Below are 16799 nucleotides of genomic sequence, written 5' to 3'. Positions count from 1 at the left end.
AGCTCAGCAGTGAGCTTTCCTTTGCCACCGAGGCTTGGCCGACCTTCCCCCTTGCTCTTCTGCAGGAGGTGTCTCAGTGCAGCACAAATCCTTTTATGCATATGATTTATGCAATCTTTCTTTTCGATAGCCACGAAGCCATACACTTGCTCCTCCTGAAGGCTGTTAAAAGCGTGGCTAACGCCATCGCACAACATCGTTGTGTAGCGGAATCCATGCTTTTCGAGGGACCGGCGAAACAGAATTTTGGCAACCTCCACCTCCATCTGGCCAGGCTTGCTCGAAGAATTTTTTTGGCACTTTTGCCGAGCTTGCCACTCACTGTATCGAGGGTCATCGTCCTTGGGGCCAATCTCACAACCCAAACAGAAGTCCAACACATAGCCCGAAAACAGTTCTATTGCAGTTCCCACACAAATGTGCGACAAGTGGCCCCGAGCAAGCCAAGTCGCGTCAAAGGAAACTGCGATATTGCCGGGGTTCCCGAAATTCAGTCCAGAATAGATGGCCTTCACAGCTGTTGCGCACTCACTCATAATACCCGCGGATGCATTCATCGCAGCAGGGTTCATCTTGGTTTTGACGTAACCTTGGTACGTTTTGTTGTGCATTCCACGACGAGACACATTCAGGGTCGAAAAAATGTCGTTTAACACGGTCTGCCCATTGCCCGTGCTCATAACTGCATGAGCCGCAAGCACATTATTTACTTCGAAAGGGTTGCAGGTCGCATTCCCCCCTGCTCTCGGCGAGCTCCATCCGGCGCTGACATCTCCGCAGACTGCACAGTTCACCACTATTCTCACTGCCAATCCATACTCACGGTCGCCCCGTGAAACGTTCAATGGCCCAGAGCAGAATTCGCATTTCGCGCACCGAAGCAGTTGGTTCAGCAGCGGTAGGCTTATCAGCGTGAACTCGGTGCCAGACACCGCTGCTTCCGGGGAATCTCCGATAAGCTCCGGTAGCTGATAACGAAGACAGCTTCTGTCATTGCTCTTCCGCGCGATGCTCAATTGCCACTTTTTCCGCTTCTGTCACAAAATGTGTATCGACAAGCATTGTCCTCGTGTGGTCGGCCACAGGCATCACTTGCGTGGCTGCAGCTTCGGTGGATATCGTACACTCACTGGCGCATGTCGCGGAGCTCGTCGCCGTCGATTCACTCGACGCTGCTTAAGGCATCCAAGACCAATGCTTGCGTTTTTTGCTGTAGGCATGAGCTGTCGCGAATTTGCGTCGCCCGCCAGTCATCGTCGCGTCCGAACAATTTGTGACAAGGGGTCGCGCATTGTTGCACACAGTCGAGCTGACGAAATTTTCGGTTGTCCAATCGGAGAGCAGGATTTGCCCCACGTGGTACAAACGCGCCAATGCCGTGCGAGTATTCCCTCCTTTTCAGTGGTCTGTAGCTCCATAGTCGCCAGACTTAGAGTTGTTTCGCTAAAACCGGATTGCTGAAGAATTCAGCTTTCGAATGATTCCAAAATGGCCGCGCTGTGGCTAACAGTTACCGCAGACGACGGCATTTAAATTACCCCGTTTTGAGGGGGCGTTTTCGAGCGAGAGTGATCATGAAGATCTCTTTAGAATGCAATAACAAAATAAATACTAATCGGAACGCGTTAATTTTCCAGCAATAGATTCTTTTGAACGTCGAGATTTCGAAAAAAAAAATATTTTGACAAATTGATTTTTTGGCAATTTCTTGCTCTAAAAGACCCGTGTCTCCCCCTAAGGGGGGAGGCTACCATCGGATACCAACTTTTTTGTTTATTGAGATATCTTAATGAAATTTTCAGGATAGATTTATAGCAAAAGCATTAGAAGAACTACAAAATTTCATCAAGTTATGTTCACTGGTTTTCAAGTTACAGCAGAACATCAGGGTAGTGCACATGGTTCTCTTATTTCAGGCCTGGAGAACTTTCAAAAGGTGCTGGAACTGTGAAATTAACTATGATGATTCCCAGATTGATACTCCAGGGGGTAACAGAGCCCTTTTTTTGAATTTCCTTGCTGAAAAGTTTTAGCAGACCATCAAACTTTGTGTTCATGATTAGGATATTATCAATCAAATTTCGATTAAATATAATAAATAACACACACAATATATTGAAAAAATGGGCTTGTCACCCCCTCAGAAATTTATTCATGTACATAATAAAAAAACACTTATGGAAATCCAATGAGTGGTTCCAGAGATATGGCTGCAATAAGCAGCCTCACTAGCCAAAAAAGTCATTTTGAGAAAACGACGTTTGAAAGTTTTGAGCACATAGGCAGTTCTAAAATGAACCTGCAGCATAACTGGAGGTGTCCTTTGGCACTCTCTTTCTTTGCCGCCTTTCCATCTTCTCTAGGGATCGCTTCTTAGCCCTTTTCAAGCGCAGAGAATCTTTCTCGGCTGCCCGTTGAATGGCCAGGTGGCCAGGTGTTAGCCCCACTGATGAAGCTAGCTCTTGGATGGCCCTGTAGCAGCCAGCATTGTATCTTAGCACTGCATCATGCAGTGCTGTCTCCACAGCAATCAGTGACGCATGCTGCTCTTTGGGCATGAGGGACCATAGCACAGAGTGAAAGGACTCTGATGCATTCTGCGTCTTTGCTCCCAGGCAGCGTTGCAGAAGAGAAGCCTGTGAGAGCCTCTCATAAATGGGTAGAAGTGCATCTGCAACATAGCGTGGCAGCTTGTGCGAATGCTTCGGAGGTGGAACACCGGTAATCTTGCTGGCATTGTGACGACACCAGGAGTCTGCACCCTCTGGGCACAAGTCGTGGTGCGGCTCCTCATCCGTCGACGTCACATGGTGGTACGATGCCATCACTGCCCGCCGCATTGCAGCCACATCATCGGAATTGTTCCGTAGGGCCCAGCCATAATAATCTGTCAACTTGTCGATGAGGGCCTTTGTCAGCCTGCCCTTCCCTCCCAAAGCCTTGTCACTTTCCTACACAAGGTTGCGAAGTGCAGTCCCCATCCTCTTCTGAACGTGGTTCAGGCATTCCTCTTTTGAAATGGGGACCAGTCCATAAACATTTTCTTGTACAAGGGCAGAGAAGGTGGCACTATCTCCATCAGACACGAGCGTTGTGTAACGGAGGTTGTGCTTCGACAGTGAGCGTGAAAAGAGGATGATAGCTGCCTCAACCTCCATTCTCCCCGATTTAGAGTCGGTGTTTTTCTGGCACACATGATTCTCCAGCCAGCATGCATAGTCTGCGTCTCCAGGCTTTGGCCCTACTTGGCAACCAAGGCACTGATTAGACAGAACAACGGCGTCCAAGATAAGGCCCGTATGGTATTCGATAATTGCCCCGACTCCAATATGGGATGTGTGCCCACGCTTGTGCCATGTTCCATCATAACAAACTGTTATATCCCTGGTGAAATATTGATCCATTTCTTTGTAAGTGGCTTTTACAGCAGAAGCAGATTCTGCATAGAAATTTTCTATGCATTGTGTCTGCGGTTCCCTGAATTTCTTCAGGTGCTTCTGAAAGGTCTTGTGATGGAGGCCACGATGGGACACGTTTATCGCTGCCCAAAAGTCGTTGAGAGCTGTTTGTCCCTTGCCTATTTGTTTTGTTGCCATAATGGCTCTTACATTCACATCAAAGGCCTTTGTGTCATCCTGACGAGATGAACTCCATGAGCTTGAAACTACTCCACAATGCAAGCATACTAGTTCAGGCTTTGCAGCAAGTCCAAGTTGGGTGCCTCCTCGTACCTTCATCCCAATCGCGGTGCACCGGTGGCACGGGGTCCGAGATAGCAGGTCGTCTAGGGCATCCATTTGCACAAGGAAAAATTTTTCGCCTTCACTTGTAGCGGTGGCAGCTTCATGATCGCGCTCCATTGCCTGAAATTTCCGCTCCGTCACTGGCATAGTGCCAAGTTCTCTTTGCACAGCAGCGCGTTGCTGATCCGCCGCCTCTTTCTCCTCGCACGTCAGGAAACTTGTTCGCAAATGCACAGTTGACGACGCGATCGCACTCGAGGCCGATGAAAGAGAAGATGCGGAAGCCACTGTCGATGAGCACGAGACACCAGGCGCACTTGTAACGACAAATTCTTGCACCGGTGGAGCAGGAGTCCCGTTGCTAGGCGCGTCGATGCGACCACTCTCTTGCGTAGATGAAGCAGAAGCTCCCCACAGGTACCGTCGGCGCGATCACCGTCGGCGCACGTGTGAGCGGAGAGCCTCGCCGCGCGGACAAGCTTCATAGCTCGCTTCCTTGCACCGAACGATTGTAGCGTCTTCTTTTTCGTTGGGCACATCGTGAGCGAACACAACAACGGTCTCGTATAGACGGTTGAAAATCGTCTCGTAAAGACGGTTGAAAATCTTTTCGAAGACAGTTGAAACGTGGAGAGTATGCGAACGGCTGCAACGATACACGGAAGCGAGCGGAACACAAAGACGCCAGACGGAGGAGCAGCAGACGAGCGGCCGCATCGGCCGCATTATGCGCAAGAGCGCTACGTCATCGCGCGCAGCAGCCAATGGCAGTCGCGGGCTCCCCCGCGTCCTTGGGGAGCGCGCGCTTCGCCCAATCCCAGCTGCGCGCCTCAGCCGCGGGAAACTTGAAAGCTCTCGCGAGCCCTCCAATCATGAGCGGCTTGCTCCTCTCCTGCGCTGCCGCCGGCGACACAGGTGGCGGGGAAAGAAAGAGCAAGAATTCACAAACAAAACAACACCAAAATGGCGGCGCTCCGTCGAGCGGTCGAGAAACTGCGATCACGCCAAGTTGGGGTATTTTGAGCGCTCGCGCGCCGCTCGAGGGCCGCCGCGGCATGTTCTAAACTTTATTTCAAATGGTTTCGCGACGAATTAGACGTTGATATTTACAGAAAAGGTAGTTTATGACACATACTGCCCGAATATGTGGTTTGCCAAAAATCAACTTTTTCGCGATTTTTCGGTTTTCAAAGGCCGCGTCCCCCCTTAAGTGGGGCCGTTATATGTGGATTCGACTGTATTTGATTTCTTTTCATGATTTACTCCTTTTCATAATTTACAAAGAACAAGTATAGATTTCAAACCAAGCTCTTTGTATGAAGGAATGGTGCGATAGGTACGACAGAAAAGATTGTAATTGAATAAGACCATATACTGAAATGATTACACATATTTTTTGAGCTGAAGTTGTAATTAAGTACTTGATTACAAATAATCACTGAACATTTCTTCATTTGGAGAGAGGTTTATTGCATCGGAAAAATGGATCACACCATGACGGCCTATGCCTTCTTTCCAAATAACAAAGTTATGGGCATAAGACTGGCGGCACAAGAATTTTTAGCAGTATAATTAGTGACGCGAAACGAGCATATAAAAATTCATGCCCCTGATTCATACATGCTGTTTTGCCGCTCTAGCCGTGAAACACATCATGATACAGCCCGTCGCGGAAACTCTAATCTAAGAGGCTTTCATTGCCTCGGAACATTCATAGACATTCGTGCGATATCAAGCACTGCTCCAAGCACGTCTAAATCGCACCACAAAAACTTATTGACAGCACTCCATATGACCGTGGAGTGCGTGGCCGCACGGACAGTGCAGCCGGCGCGTGATGCACTTGGCGGCGACGTTCGGTGACGATGCGGGAAATGTGTCACTAGGATGACAAAAAATCGGCGCGCACTGCGCTTGGCATCGCATTCGTAAGTGACGTCGCGCGAAACTAGCTGTCAGCGGAGTTAGGGCTACAGACGACTCCGATGCCGCGCCGCGCTCGTAGACTGCGCGCCCATTCACAGTAACCTGATCGCGCATCTGTTTACTGCTCGCAACTAAAGCGTAATTATATCTTAAGTGATAATCGAGCCATGAACACGTCACGAAGTAGCGATTTTCGAGAGCCATGTCCTCGCGACGCACAAGCAGCAGACGACGATCTCCCGGAGCGAGCATCGGGCCAATGGCGAGGCGAGCTCAGGCAACATGGCGGCCACAGCCAATCAAGGGCCTCAAAACTACCTTCAAACATTTGCTTTTTGTGCGCTTGTTGTTAAAGGGAGGAGCTATCTGAGGCGGGAAAGTTAAACACGAAGAAATGCTCTTTCCGATGAGCCCAAGAAGCCGGCTGCCGACCCAAGCATCGCGAAGCTATAATTTTTTTTTAATCGCTGTTTTCTCGCCATTTCCAGAAAAATTTTTGCTACCTAGGTGGGTGAAACGAATTTTCCGAAGCACTTCTGCACGGTTTTCAGTGTAGATATTTTGGAACCAGATAGAAAAAGGGTTCCAGAAACTGAAAACTTGAGTTTCAATAAATCAATTTTTTTGCCATTTCTCGCGATCCCAAAGCCGCGTCTCTCCTTAAGGACGGACTGCAGTGCACCCCAAACTGGAAACCCTACTCGCCGAATTCATCCGGGAGCTGTGTGCAAGGTCACTACCCGTAACAACGGAGTGTATTTGCAACGAGATAGCGCGCGACTTTGAGCTCACGAGGGTGCAACTCAACCGATCGCCATCGTGGGAGCACCGATTTAGGAAGCAGAAGGGCTTTGCGCTGAGGCGGCGTACTTCCGTGTTTTCGCAAATGCTGCATCAGTAACGTATTGGATGAAATGAAGGACGATGCACTCTGGGACATTACTAGTGAAAAATAGACGTTGTCAGGCTCACGTTCGGTCGAGTCTGAGTAACAGCACTTTGTGGCCTTCTGGCGTTCAACTACATAGGATTGGTGTCCAAATAAAAAAAAATGTCACCACAATGCAGCTGGTTGTGTAGCGTACATATTTACCAAGGTAAGGGTGCGCCACGATAATTTGCAATTTTTAAAAATTTCTTTTTCAGAGATTCAATGTTTGGGGGTTTGACCTACATTCCAGTCCGACTTATATTATTCCATTTCTTACGGTACATGCAGCTTTTTACAGTAGTTCTGTTGACTACCACAAGGCCTTCCAAATGCTAAGGGAGGGTCTGGTTCTGGTAGATGCACAAAATAAATGCTGGACATTCACCAAGGATTCCTTGGGGCCTTAAACTGATTAAATGAATTTTTCTGAGGCAGAGCTATGGGCGAAGTGTTTGCGTGAATATTTAGCAGCACTTTTCCCAATTTTTAATTGCATGTTCTATTACAAGTTTCCTGCCTACTGCATGTCTTTGTTTTGTTTTTTTTTCTTTACACAGCCTTGTAAAAAACATTGCAGGGGTTCTTCTGTGATAAACAGATTTGTAGTACCTAATGATGAATGGGAAAAAAAGTGTGACCTTATGAAAGTGGAATTTTTTTCCCTCCATTGAAATGCTACGGAAGGAGTGTATAAATTTAACCTGATCGGATCAAGAGAGAGGACTATTCAAGTGACAAACCTAAGTTTGTTCGAGAGCCGTCCTTCCGAATGGCCACGATGGGAATGCGAGATTCAGCGTCTCCCAGATCGAGTAGGGTACCTGCAAAATCACAATTTTAGCTGCTAAACAACTCGAAAAATTTCATTCACTTAGAACACATTGAAACAGCCCAGTGTCAGCTAACATTGAAAAAGTAGTGAAATAAATTCGGTATTGCATTGCTTTTTAGTAGCACAGCATGTCTGAGTGAGTTTTCAGGGCACACTCAAGCAGTTCAGCTCCCTGTGTTCAATTCAATGCTGGTTAAAAATGCCAGTGGCGTTTTCAAGTCATGTAGCAAGGAATATTTGTTTGTTTTTTAGGGGGAGGGGGTTGTGGGGGTGGCACTCTGTTGACCACGAAGGCGATTGCACTGCGAGTTCTCGTCGTTTGATGGTGACTGGGCTACTGTAAACAAATTTTGAAAAAAGAACATGCCTAGTACCTAAAACCGCAACATTTCATCCCTTCTTGCACATTGGGCCCCAATTTGAAAAATGCACTCTCGACACCAGGCTGAGTGGACATGATATAGAGGCACACAATCACAGTGGGGTGCTAGTTTCCGATATTCAGTGGGTGTTTTCAAGCGAGGTCAAGACTGTTTATAATTAGTGCTTGTAACTACATAACATTAGGCAATTTACAATGCAGTGTCAAGATTAATAGACACAGATCTACTCATTAGGGTATAAAAATCCTTAGCAAAATATAAGGTGCCACGAGTCTTTAACAATGGAGTTTTCACAGCACTCGACTATCGATAAAAGCTGGTTTGATTGTACATACATGGACACGCCCATTTCACTTATAATCTTGGGGACAAAAAAGATTTTGTGCTACACAGCACTGTTGTTTTAGGTTATTTGGACAATAATATGCAATATTTCTGCAAAGCTAGAGCACAACAGTCCAGCGACGAATGCAAGATCTTTTTTCTATAAAATATCAGGATTGCACACTCATCCCTGCCCACTACCACACACAAATTTTCAGAGCCGTTTCCCATTTTATCGAGATCCCCTCTGTTCCTGTGCGCTTGACCTCCCCGGTTCACGTAGACAAGGACCGAGATGGTTGAATAACACAGGTTTGCTTTAGCTGCCCATGTGGGGATGACCGCCAGAGGAGTAAGGGCCGGCCATCCCGAAGCTAGAGACAGCATCACGTCAACAGCTACAACATCCACATTAAAGCAACAGGCAAACAAACATAAATAATATATTGACTACATTATATATGACAATAATATAAGACCATAACAAATATGACGATATACAATAAATATGATGGCATTAAGATCTACATCAAGACCATGTGCTTAGTTTAAATATTGCAGCCCCTCAGAAGTTACTCTTAAGGGGAGATGCGAGTCGAAAAATTGTGTTTTTAGCGAAATTTCTCGTATTTCTGATTTTTATTGCATTCTAATCTTCAAACCTTCTTCTTTCATCAGTGAAAATTTCAAAACTAAATTCGAACCGCAAAATGCAAAAAAATGTGTATGAAGGCATCGCGGTGGCTCAAAATTTCGTGAATTTGCGCCGATATTGGCCATCTTTGACTGCGCGCTGCTCCCCGTCGCAGTGCCGCCCTCCATCGCGATCGGTTGGGAAAGTCGCGTCCGGCCTTCTTACAGCTCCGACGACCGCCAGTTTCGTACGTGGGCAAAAAAAAAATAAAAAACAAGGCCTTTTTATCTAATGGTTTGAGCGGTTTGAAACGCGCGGCACCCTAAGCCGCATCGCCATTGGCTACCGAGTCATTGTCAGCTGTGTTGGTGGCGGCCATCGGCATTTGGTCCGTCTGCTTTTCTGCGCGTCTATGCATATTTCCGCGATGACAAGCCCGAAAAAGTGCAACGTGAGACCGCAGAAGTTTCGAACGAAGCACAAGTTCAAGGGAAGGCGGCGTAAAGCGCCCCGAACGGCGGCAACGAACGGGAACGCGCCTACGTGTGCTAGGCCTGACGGCGGCATCGACGAGTGCGCGAGCGACAGTGGCTGCGATGAAGGAATTGACGCTGCGCTTTTTTTCGTCAGTGCTTCGGAAAAGAAGCTCGGCTTCTTCGAAAAAGACGAAAGACGGCGCGATGAGGTTTGTGCAATGACAGTTTTGTGCGACACCCTCTTGCTGACGGCACTTGTGGCAGGTGCGGCATGCCCTGCTTGCGGTATTCAAAAACTTGCCGTTCGGGAGCCGGCAGAAAAGCGCAAGGGACTTTCGTCGCTCCTCGAACTTCATTGCGAAAACAGCGAATGCTCAGCGACTGTTCTTTCATGCTCCTATACGTCACTGCGTGTTACGGCGGACGGCAGCAGCCGAGTGAGCCAACGGTACGACAGTGGGAGCTCCCGAGATAGTTTCGCTGTAAATGTGAAGGCGGTGGTGGCTACACGCGCTGTCGGCATTGGGCATGAACAATTGTCGAAATTTTGCTCCATTATTGGACTCCCAAAGCCAATGCACCACTGAGGATTTTTTTCGATAGCAAAGAAGGTGCACACCGCTGCCATGGCAGCTGTGAGTGAAAACTTGCGCCGATCCAGAGAGTTGACAAAAGAAGTAGCAGGCGAAACTGGTGTGGCTGTTATGTTCGACGGCACTTGGCAGAAGAGGGGCTACAAAAGCCACAACGGGATTGGCGCAGTTATCTCCTTAGATACTGGCCTCTGCTAGACTTCGAGGTCATATCAAATTACTGCCTGACATGCAGTAGGCACAAGGATATTGGCCCAGACGAGGAAGTGTGGCAGGCATTCCATGGGCCAGTCTGTGAAAAAAATGCAGACTGTTCCTCCCATGCCATGGAAACGGAGGCTGCAATGCGCATTTGGCAGAGAACATTGACTTATGACACCCCACTGCATTTCATGTCATTCTTGAGTGACGGTGACAGCAAAGCATATAGTGCAGTTGCAGAGTCAAAAATTGCCCGCAGCTTCCCTCGGGGGAACACTGAGGAGGATGCGGACCATATAATTGGTTAACGGGGTGTTAAAGTGCGACTTACTTGGGTTGATGGCTAAATTGGTTAACGTGGTTGTGAAATGGGGTGTTAAATTGCGACTTACTTGGGTCGATGGCTAAATTGGTTAATGTGGTTGTAGGAGGGGGTGTTAAATGAGTGAACACGTACACACGTATGCGAAAGGGCGGCGCTGGTCGAAGGGACGTCGATCATTGTGTTTGTGGATTCGTTGGAATTCATTTCACCGCGACCTTGGACGTCGACGCGCCGTACAAACCAACCGACGAGCGGCAACTGAGCGAGCGAGCGCCGACCTTGAGTATATATACAGCACGACGGCGCATGCACTGTCAGCTGTTGAATGTTCTCGAAGCGCGACGCCACATGCGCGTCCACTGGAGAATCAGGAGAATTGTAGATGTCGAACGCGGTGTGTAGAGGAGGAAGGGTGCACAGATGGTGGAGGAGTGAAGCGCGCGCGGTGTGTAGAGGAGGAAGGGATGCACAGATGGTGGAAGAGTGGGCGACGGCGCGACGGCGCATGCGCGCGCGTCAGCTGTCGAATGTTTGAGAAGCGGTGCGGACGGCGCACTACAAGGCGCGAGTATAAGATGCTTCCACATCTAAAAAGTCTATGGTGCTGTCAATATAGAAAAAGAAAACTGCACTAATCATGTGGCCAAGAGACTTGGCACCGCGCTACGGAAGCTGCATGTGCCATTACCACGAGGGCAGAAAATGAAAGAGCCAGCCATTCAGAAGCTCCAAACATACTATCAGATTGCCATAACAAGCAACAGGGGGAGTGTACGGGATATGTACACTGCAGTATGGGCTTCGTTCTTCCACTCATGCTCTACTGGCAATGCTGGCAGCCACAAGTTTTGCCCTGCAGGAACAGAGTCGTGGTGCAAACATCAACGCGCTGAAGCACTTGGTGAACCTGCACCACGCCACACACCTCTCCTGACAAAAGCACAGGGATTGGCTGTTTTGCCCATTTATAAGCGGCTAGTGGATGAGAAGTTCCTTGCTCGATGCATCAAAGGGAAAACCCAGAACGCATCGGAATCCCTGAACAGCAAAATTTGGCTACTTTGCCCCAAGACTAAGTTTGTCTCCCGAACGGTTGTCGAGACTGCCGCAGCTATGGCAATCCTGTGGTTCAACAAGGGTGATGCTACTTTCGAGCACATCCTGGAAGAGCTCAACATACTGCCATCTAGAGATCTAGTTACTTTCAGTGATTCCCACGATGCGAGGCGCATCAAGAGAATGTCCGAGCGTCTGACAGCAGAAGCAAGGGCCCACCGTTGTCGTGGAGTGAAAAGGGCACGGCTAGAAGAGAGTGCTCGCTAGGACCGTGAGGGCACAACCTATGCTGCAGGACAGTTCTAGTAACTTGCAGTGATTTTCTAAGTTCTGTTGAACATTATGGCCAAAGATTATGCATTTCTAACAACTCTGTGATAAAAAAAAAGGTTTCAAACTTTCAAATGCGTTTTTCTCCTTTTGCAGTTTTGTGTGATCTGTGCTTCTTATACACGCTAGTTCGTATACTTAGAATTGTCATACCTCTATGAAATTTTGCACATAGCATGATGAAGGCCCATAGAGTGCAAGTATCTATTCAGATTGTCAGTGCTGCTTGATTATGTTTTTCAAAAGTTACATAACATTGAAAGCCCTTGGCAACTAGAGCCATAGTAAATTTTTCTATTTTATTATTGTATTTCACCTTTTTACACCCAAAATTTATATAGTTTTTTGCACTCTACAGTTCCAAAGGATCATAGTCAGCTATATCTGCATGCTTTATCTCAAATTTTTATAGGTCAGAATTGTTGCATAACAATGGCCATAATTTTGCAGTATCTGACCTGCAGAAAGAAAACCAAGCAATCTACATGAAAATAAATGACATATTTGAAAAGAGGAGAAAAAACTCTATTAGCATGCCAATTTGTGTTAAATTCAGACTCCTATTAAAGAAAATCGTTTTTCGGGTAGCATCTCCCCTTAAACCTAGAGCAATGCCATACAACTATATATTCTTTACCAGGCTTTTCAGTGCACTTGCACAAAGACCATGAATGCTACACTGCATAAAGTACATGTAGAATAACAAAACCAGTGCAGAAATAGGCCTGCACACAGCAAAAACACACACACACACGTACACACAAGTCACAGACAATCAATCGAAAGAAGTGGTACCAAGTGAACCTGCTTTTCATGTCTCGCTGTGGTTAAGATGTGGAGCACAGTACACACAGGTTAGAAGAGGACAATTAAGGGTTACGCAACACACATTTTTATTTGTTTTGTGAAGAAGAAAACGCATCGTTGGCAAGCAACATCGCCTCCGCTTGGGTACTGGGTCCTGGGCTTCGCTCGCTCGGCTCGTGCTGATCATCGCCGGCATCTGCTTGACCCTTGCTCTTTCCCGATCGTGTTTCATCGTAGAACCACCGTCGGAACAGTCGCCAATAAACCCTTTTTCAATTGGTGGAGGGTGCTGACATTCCCCGTCGCCTGAACCTGGGTGCTGCCATTCGTCGTCGCCTAAACCTGGAGCTGCGCAACCGAACGCTACCTTCCATCATGGCTACCAACAACGCGCAACCTGGCTCTTGCACTCCATCCCCCAGCAACCCCGGCGTTCTTCGTTTGCGAGAGCCCAAGGTCTTTAGCGGAGCTGATGAGACCGACGTGGAAGACTGGTTCGCTAACTACGAACTCGTGAGCGCAAACAACAAGTGGGATGATGCGGACAAATTGACTAACGTCATCTTTTACCTCACTGACGTGGCCGAAATGTGGTATAACAACCACAAAAACGACATTACGACGTGGTCCATCTTTAAAACGTTGTTTGCTGACGTTTTTGACCGACCCGCTGTCCGCAAGTCCACAGCTGAACAACGCTTGCGGACTCGCGCACAAAAGGCAACGGAATCTTTCACCAGCTACATCGAAGACATTATTGGTCTTTGCAACCGTGTGAACACCACCATGCCCGAGTCGGAGAAGATTCAACACATCCTCAAAGGGATAAATGACGATGCATATAAGCTGCTCCTTGCCCGTAATCCTGCCACCGTTGCGGAACTTCTCACTTTGTGTCAAAGTTTCGACGAGTTGAGCAAGCAGCGCGCCCTGACTCGGCCATTTTCCTCACACGCCGACTCGCTCTCCAGTCTCACTTCCGTTCCCGACCACTCACCAAACCTGCAAGAGATTAGACTTTGTGCGTGAAGAAGTAGCTCGGCAACTGTCTTTGATTCCCTTCACGCAGCAGCCGCCGTCCTCTCGTCTGCCCTCACCACTCCGCGACGTTATTGCCGAAGAGGTAGCTCAGGCTGTTCCCGTCGCTGCCCACCAGCAGCAGCCTGTGGCCATGCCTGTTGCCCATGCGCCGGCTATGCAGCCCGTGGCCGCGCCTATTACGTATGCCCAGGTGGTACGCAGCAGACCCCGCCAGCAGCATTTGCCACCCATGTCTTCAGTTGCTCCCCACTCCGCCCCTTTTTCAACACCTTGGGCCGCACCACGAGTCAGCAATTCCTGGCGCACTCCTGACAATCGACCGATCTGCTACGCCTGCGGTACTCCAGGACACGTGGCACGATATTGCCACGTTCCATTTCCCAAGTTTTTGTTATCGTCCCAAAACACCACACGATTCTCAGCGCAAACCGCGCCTGCAGTTTTCTAGAGGGTTCCGGACTGTAGTAGATCATTTCGATAAGATCACGCCCACTGTGCGAATGGTACAGATTGTTCTGGAACGCACGCCGCCGCCAGCGATAGCACTAGAACATTCGACGGCGGGAGTATAAATGCCGACGCGCTTCGCCACTTGTCAGTTGTTGATCGAAGGCCGACGCTCCGTTCGCCGCTATCAGTTTGAGACTGCTATCTGTGCGAGACTGCTGCTGTAATTGGACTTTCTGTTTACCGGGCACAGGTTCGCCCAAATAAACAGTTAAATTCCAACAAGAAGTCTCCTGTCTTCGGCCACGTCACGACCCCGTGACATTTGGTGGAGGTGCTGGGTACACGGCTTGACGGGGGCGTCCGGTACATGAACGAAGCAGCACCTCCACCAAATGTCACGGGGTCGTGACAAGAGCTCCTTAAACAAGAGCTCCTTATACGCGAATCTGCCAGAAAAGTGCAGATTCGCGTATAAGGAGCTCTTGTTTCTGGGGCACGTTATCAGCAAGTCTGGAGTTCGTCCTGATCCACGGAAAACAGCCGCCATCGCCGAATTCCCGCCGCCCACTGACAAGAAAGCCGTGCGCCGATTTCTGGGCCTGTGCGCCTATTATAGGCGGTTCGTGAAAAACTTCGCCCGCATCGCCGATCCTCTCACTAACCTTACCAAGGCCGACGTGGAGTTCAAGTGGGAAACGCCACAGGAACACGCTTTCCAGGAGCTTAAACATCGCCTCCAGACGCCTCCGTTACTTGCCCATTTCGACGAATTCGCCGAGACAGAAATACATACTGATGCAAGCAGCGTAGGTCTTGGCGCCGTTCTTGTGCAGAGGGCTGACGGACTTGAAAGGGTTATTAGTTACGCCAGCCGATCGCTATCCAAAGCAGAAGCAAATTATTCCACAACAGAAAAGGAGTGCCTCGCCATCATCTGGGCTACGTCGAAATTTCGCCCATACCTCTACGGCAGGCCCTTCAAAGTTGTGAGCGACCACCACGCCTTGTGTTGGCTAGCCACTTTGAAGGACCCTTCAGGTCGCCTCGCACGATGGAGCCTGAGACTTCAAGAATATGACATTACTGTCATTTACAAGTCCGGCAAAAAACACTCCGACGCCGACTGTCTCTCTCGTGCGCCTGTCGACCAACCACCACCCGACGACCCGGATGACGACTACTTCTTGGGAACGATAACTACCGACGACTTCGCTGAACGACAGCGGGCCGACCCGGAACTTAAGGCCCTAATAGAATACCTCGAAGGCAGGACCGCCGAAGTCCCGAAGGTATTCAAGCGCGCACTTGCGTCGTTTTTTCTACGAAACGGTCTTCTACAAAAGAAAAACTTTTCACCGCTTCGAGCCAAGTACCTCCTTGTGGTGCCTTCAGCTCTGCGACCAGAACTCCTGCAGGCCCTGCACGACGATCCGACGGCAGGGCACCTCGGTGTTTCTCGCACGCTCGCGAGGATACAAGAAAGGTACTACTGGCCGCGTCTTACAACCGACGTCACTCGTTATGTGAGGACATGCCGGGACTGTCAGCGACGCAAGACACCGCCGACAAGGCCAGCGGGACTTCTGCAGCCAATTGATCCACCTTGCCGACCTTTCCAGCAGATTGGTATGGACTTATTGGGGCCGTTCCCGACGTCGGCTTTCGGAAACAAGTGGATCGTGGTAGCCACCGACTACCTCACCCGCTACGCCGAGACAAAAGCCCTGCCAAAAGGCAGTGCATCCGAGGTAGCTAAGTTCTTCGTCGAAAATATCGTCCTACGTCACGGCGCCCCGGAGGTCCTTATCACTGACAGAGGAACGGCATTCACTGCCGACTTAACTCAAGCGATCTTGGCATACAGCCAAACAAACCACCGCCGGACGACAGCGTACCACCCACAGACCAACGGCCTCACCGAGCGGCTTAACAAGACGATCGCCGACATGCTGTCAATGTACGTCGATGTCGAACACAAGACGTGGGATGCCATTCTTCCGTATGTGACCTTCGCATACAACACGGCGGTGCAGGAGACGACGCAGATATCTCCATACAAATTGGTCTACGGAAGGAGCCCGGCAACGACGCTCGATGCCATGTTACCCAACGTCACCGACGAAGAAAACCTCGATGTGAGCGAGTACCTTCATCGCGCCGAAGAAGCCCGACAACTTGCGCGGCTCCGTATCAAGAATCAACAGACGACCGACAGCCACCGTTACAACCTTCGACGACGCTTCGTGGAATACCAGCCCGGTGAACGTGTTTGGGTGTGGACGCCGATACGCCGACGTGGACTAAGTGAAAAGCTTCTGCGACGGTACTTCGGACCGTACAGGGTGGTTCGATGTCTCGGCCCACTTGATTACGAGGTTGTCCCCGACGGCATCACGAACTCTCAACGACGCCGATCGCGACCTGACGTCGTCCATGTCGCACGCCTCAAGCCGTTTCATGCGCGTTAACAAACTGAAACAGTGTTTTTTTTTGTATTATTGTTGTATCGTGGTTTGTTCATTGTACTTTCTTGCATTATTGTTGTCGCCGTCGCTTTCAACCACTCCACGATGCTACTCGGCCGTTACCGTATGACCCACAGCCCATGCACATACCTGCTCCCTATCCCTCACCGCAGTATGGATACACTAACCTTCCTGAGTCTCGGTCACCCCAGCCCTCACCTCAGACTCACTCTCCCCGCTCCCCATCTCCTCGCAGGCGATCACTGTCCCCAATGCGTCCTA

The 16799-nt window shown here is 49.2% G+C and overlaps 1 protein-coding gene and 1 pseudogene across 2 annotated transcripts in view; both read right to left on the bottom strand.

Moving 5' to 3' along the window:
- The window catches only part of Pop1 (POP1 ribonuclease P/MRP subunit), a 48097-nt gene that overhangs the window by 15761 nt on the left and 15537 nt on the right, over window positions 1-16799 (bottom strand). For both annotated transcript variants that reach the window (XM_037415024.2, XM_075874239.1), the window contains one exon: window positions 7341-7421. In XM_037415024.2, coding sequence (XP_037270921.2) covers window positions 7341-7421 — 81 coding nt within the window. The remainder of the gene's footprint in view (window positions 1-7340; window positions 7422-16799) is intronic.
- Window positions 2193-4166, bottom strand: LOC142772102 (uncharacterized; annotated as a pseudogene).

The sequence above is a fragment of the Rhipicephalus microplus genome, chromosome 9, assembly GCF_043290135.1.
Source record: "Rhipicephalus microplus isolate Deutch F79 chromosome 9, USDA_Rmic, whole genome shotgun sequence".
Lineage (NCBI taxonomy): Eukaryota > Metazoa > Arthropoda > Arachnida > Ixodida > Ixodidae > Rhipicephalus > Rhipicephalus microplus.
The sequence above is the reverse complement of the archived record's forward strand: the minus strand, read 5'-3'. Positions and strand labels throughout refer to the sequence as shown.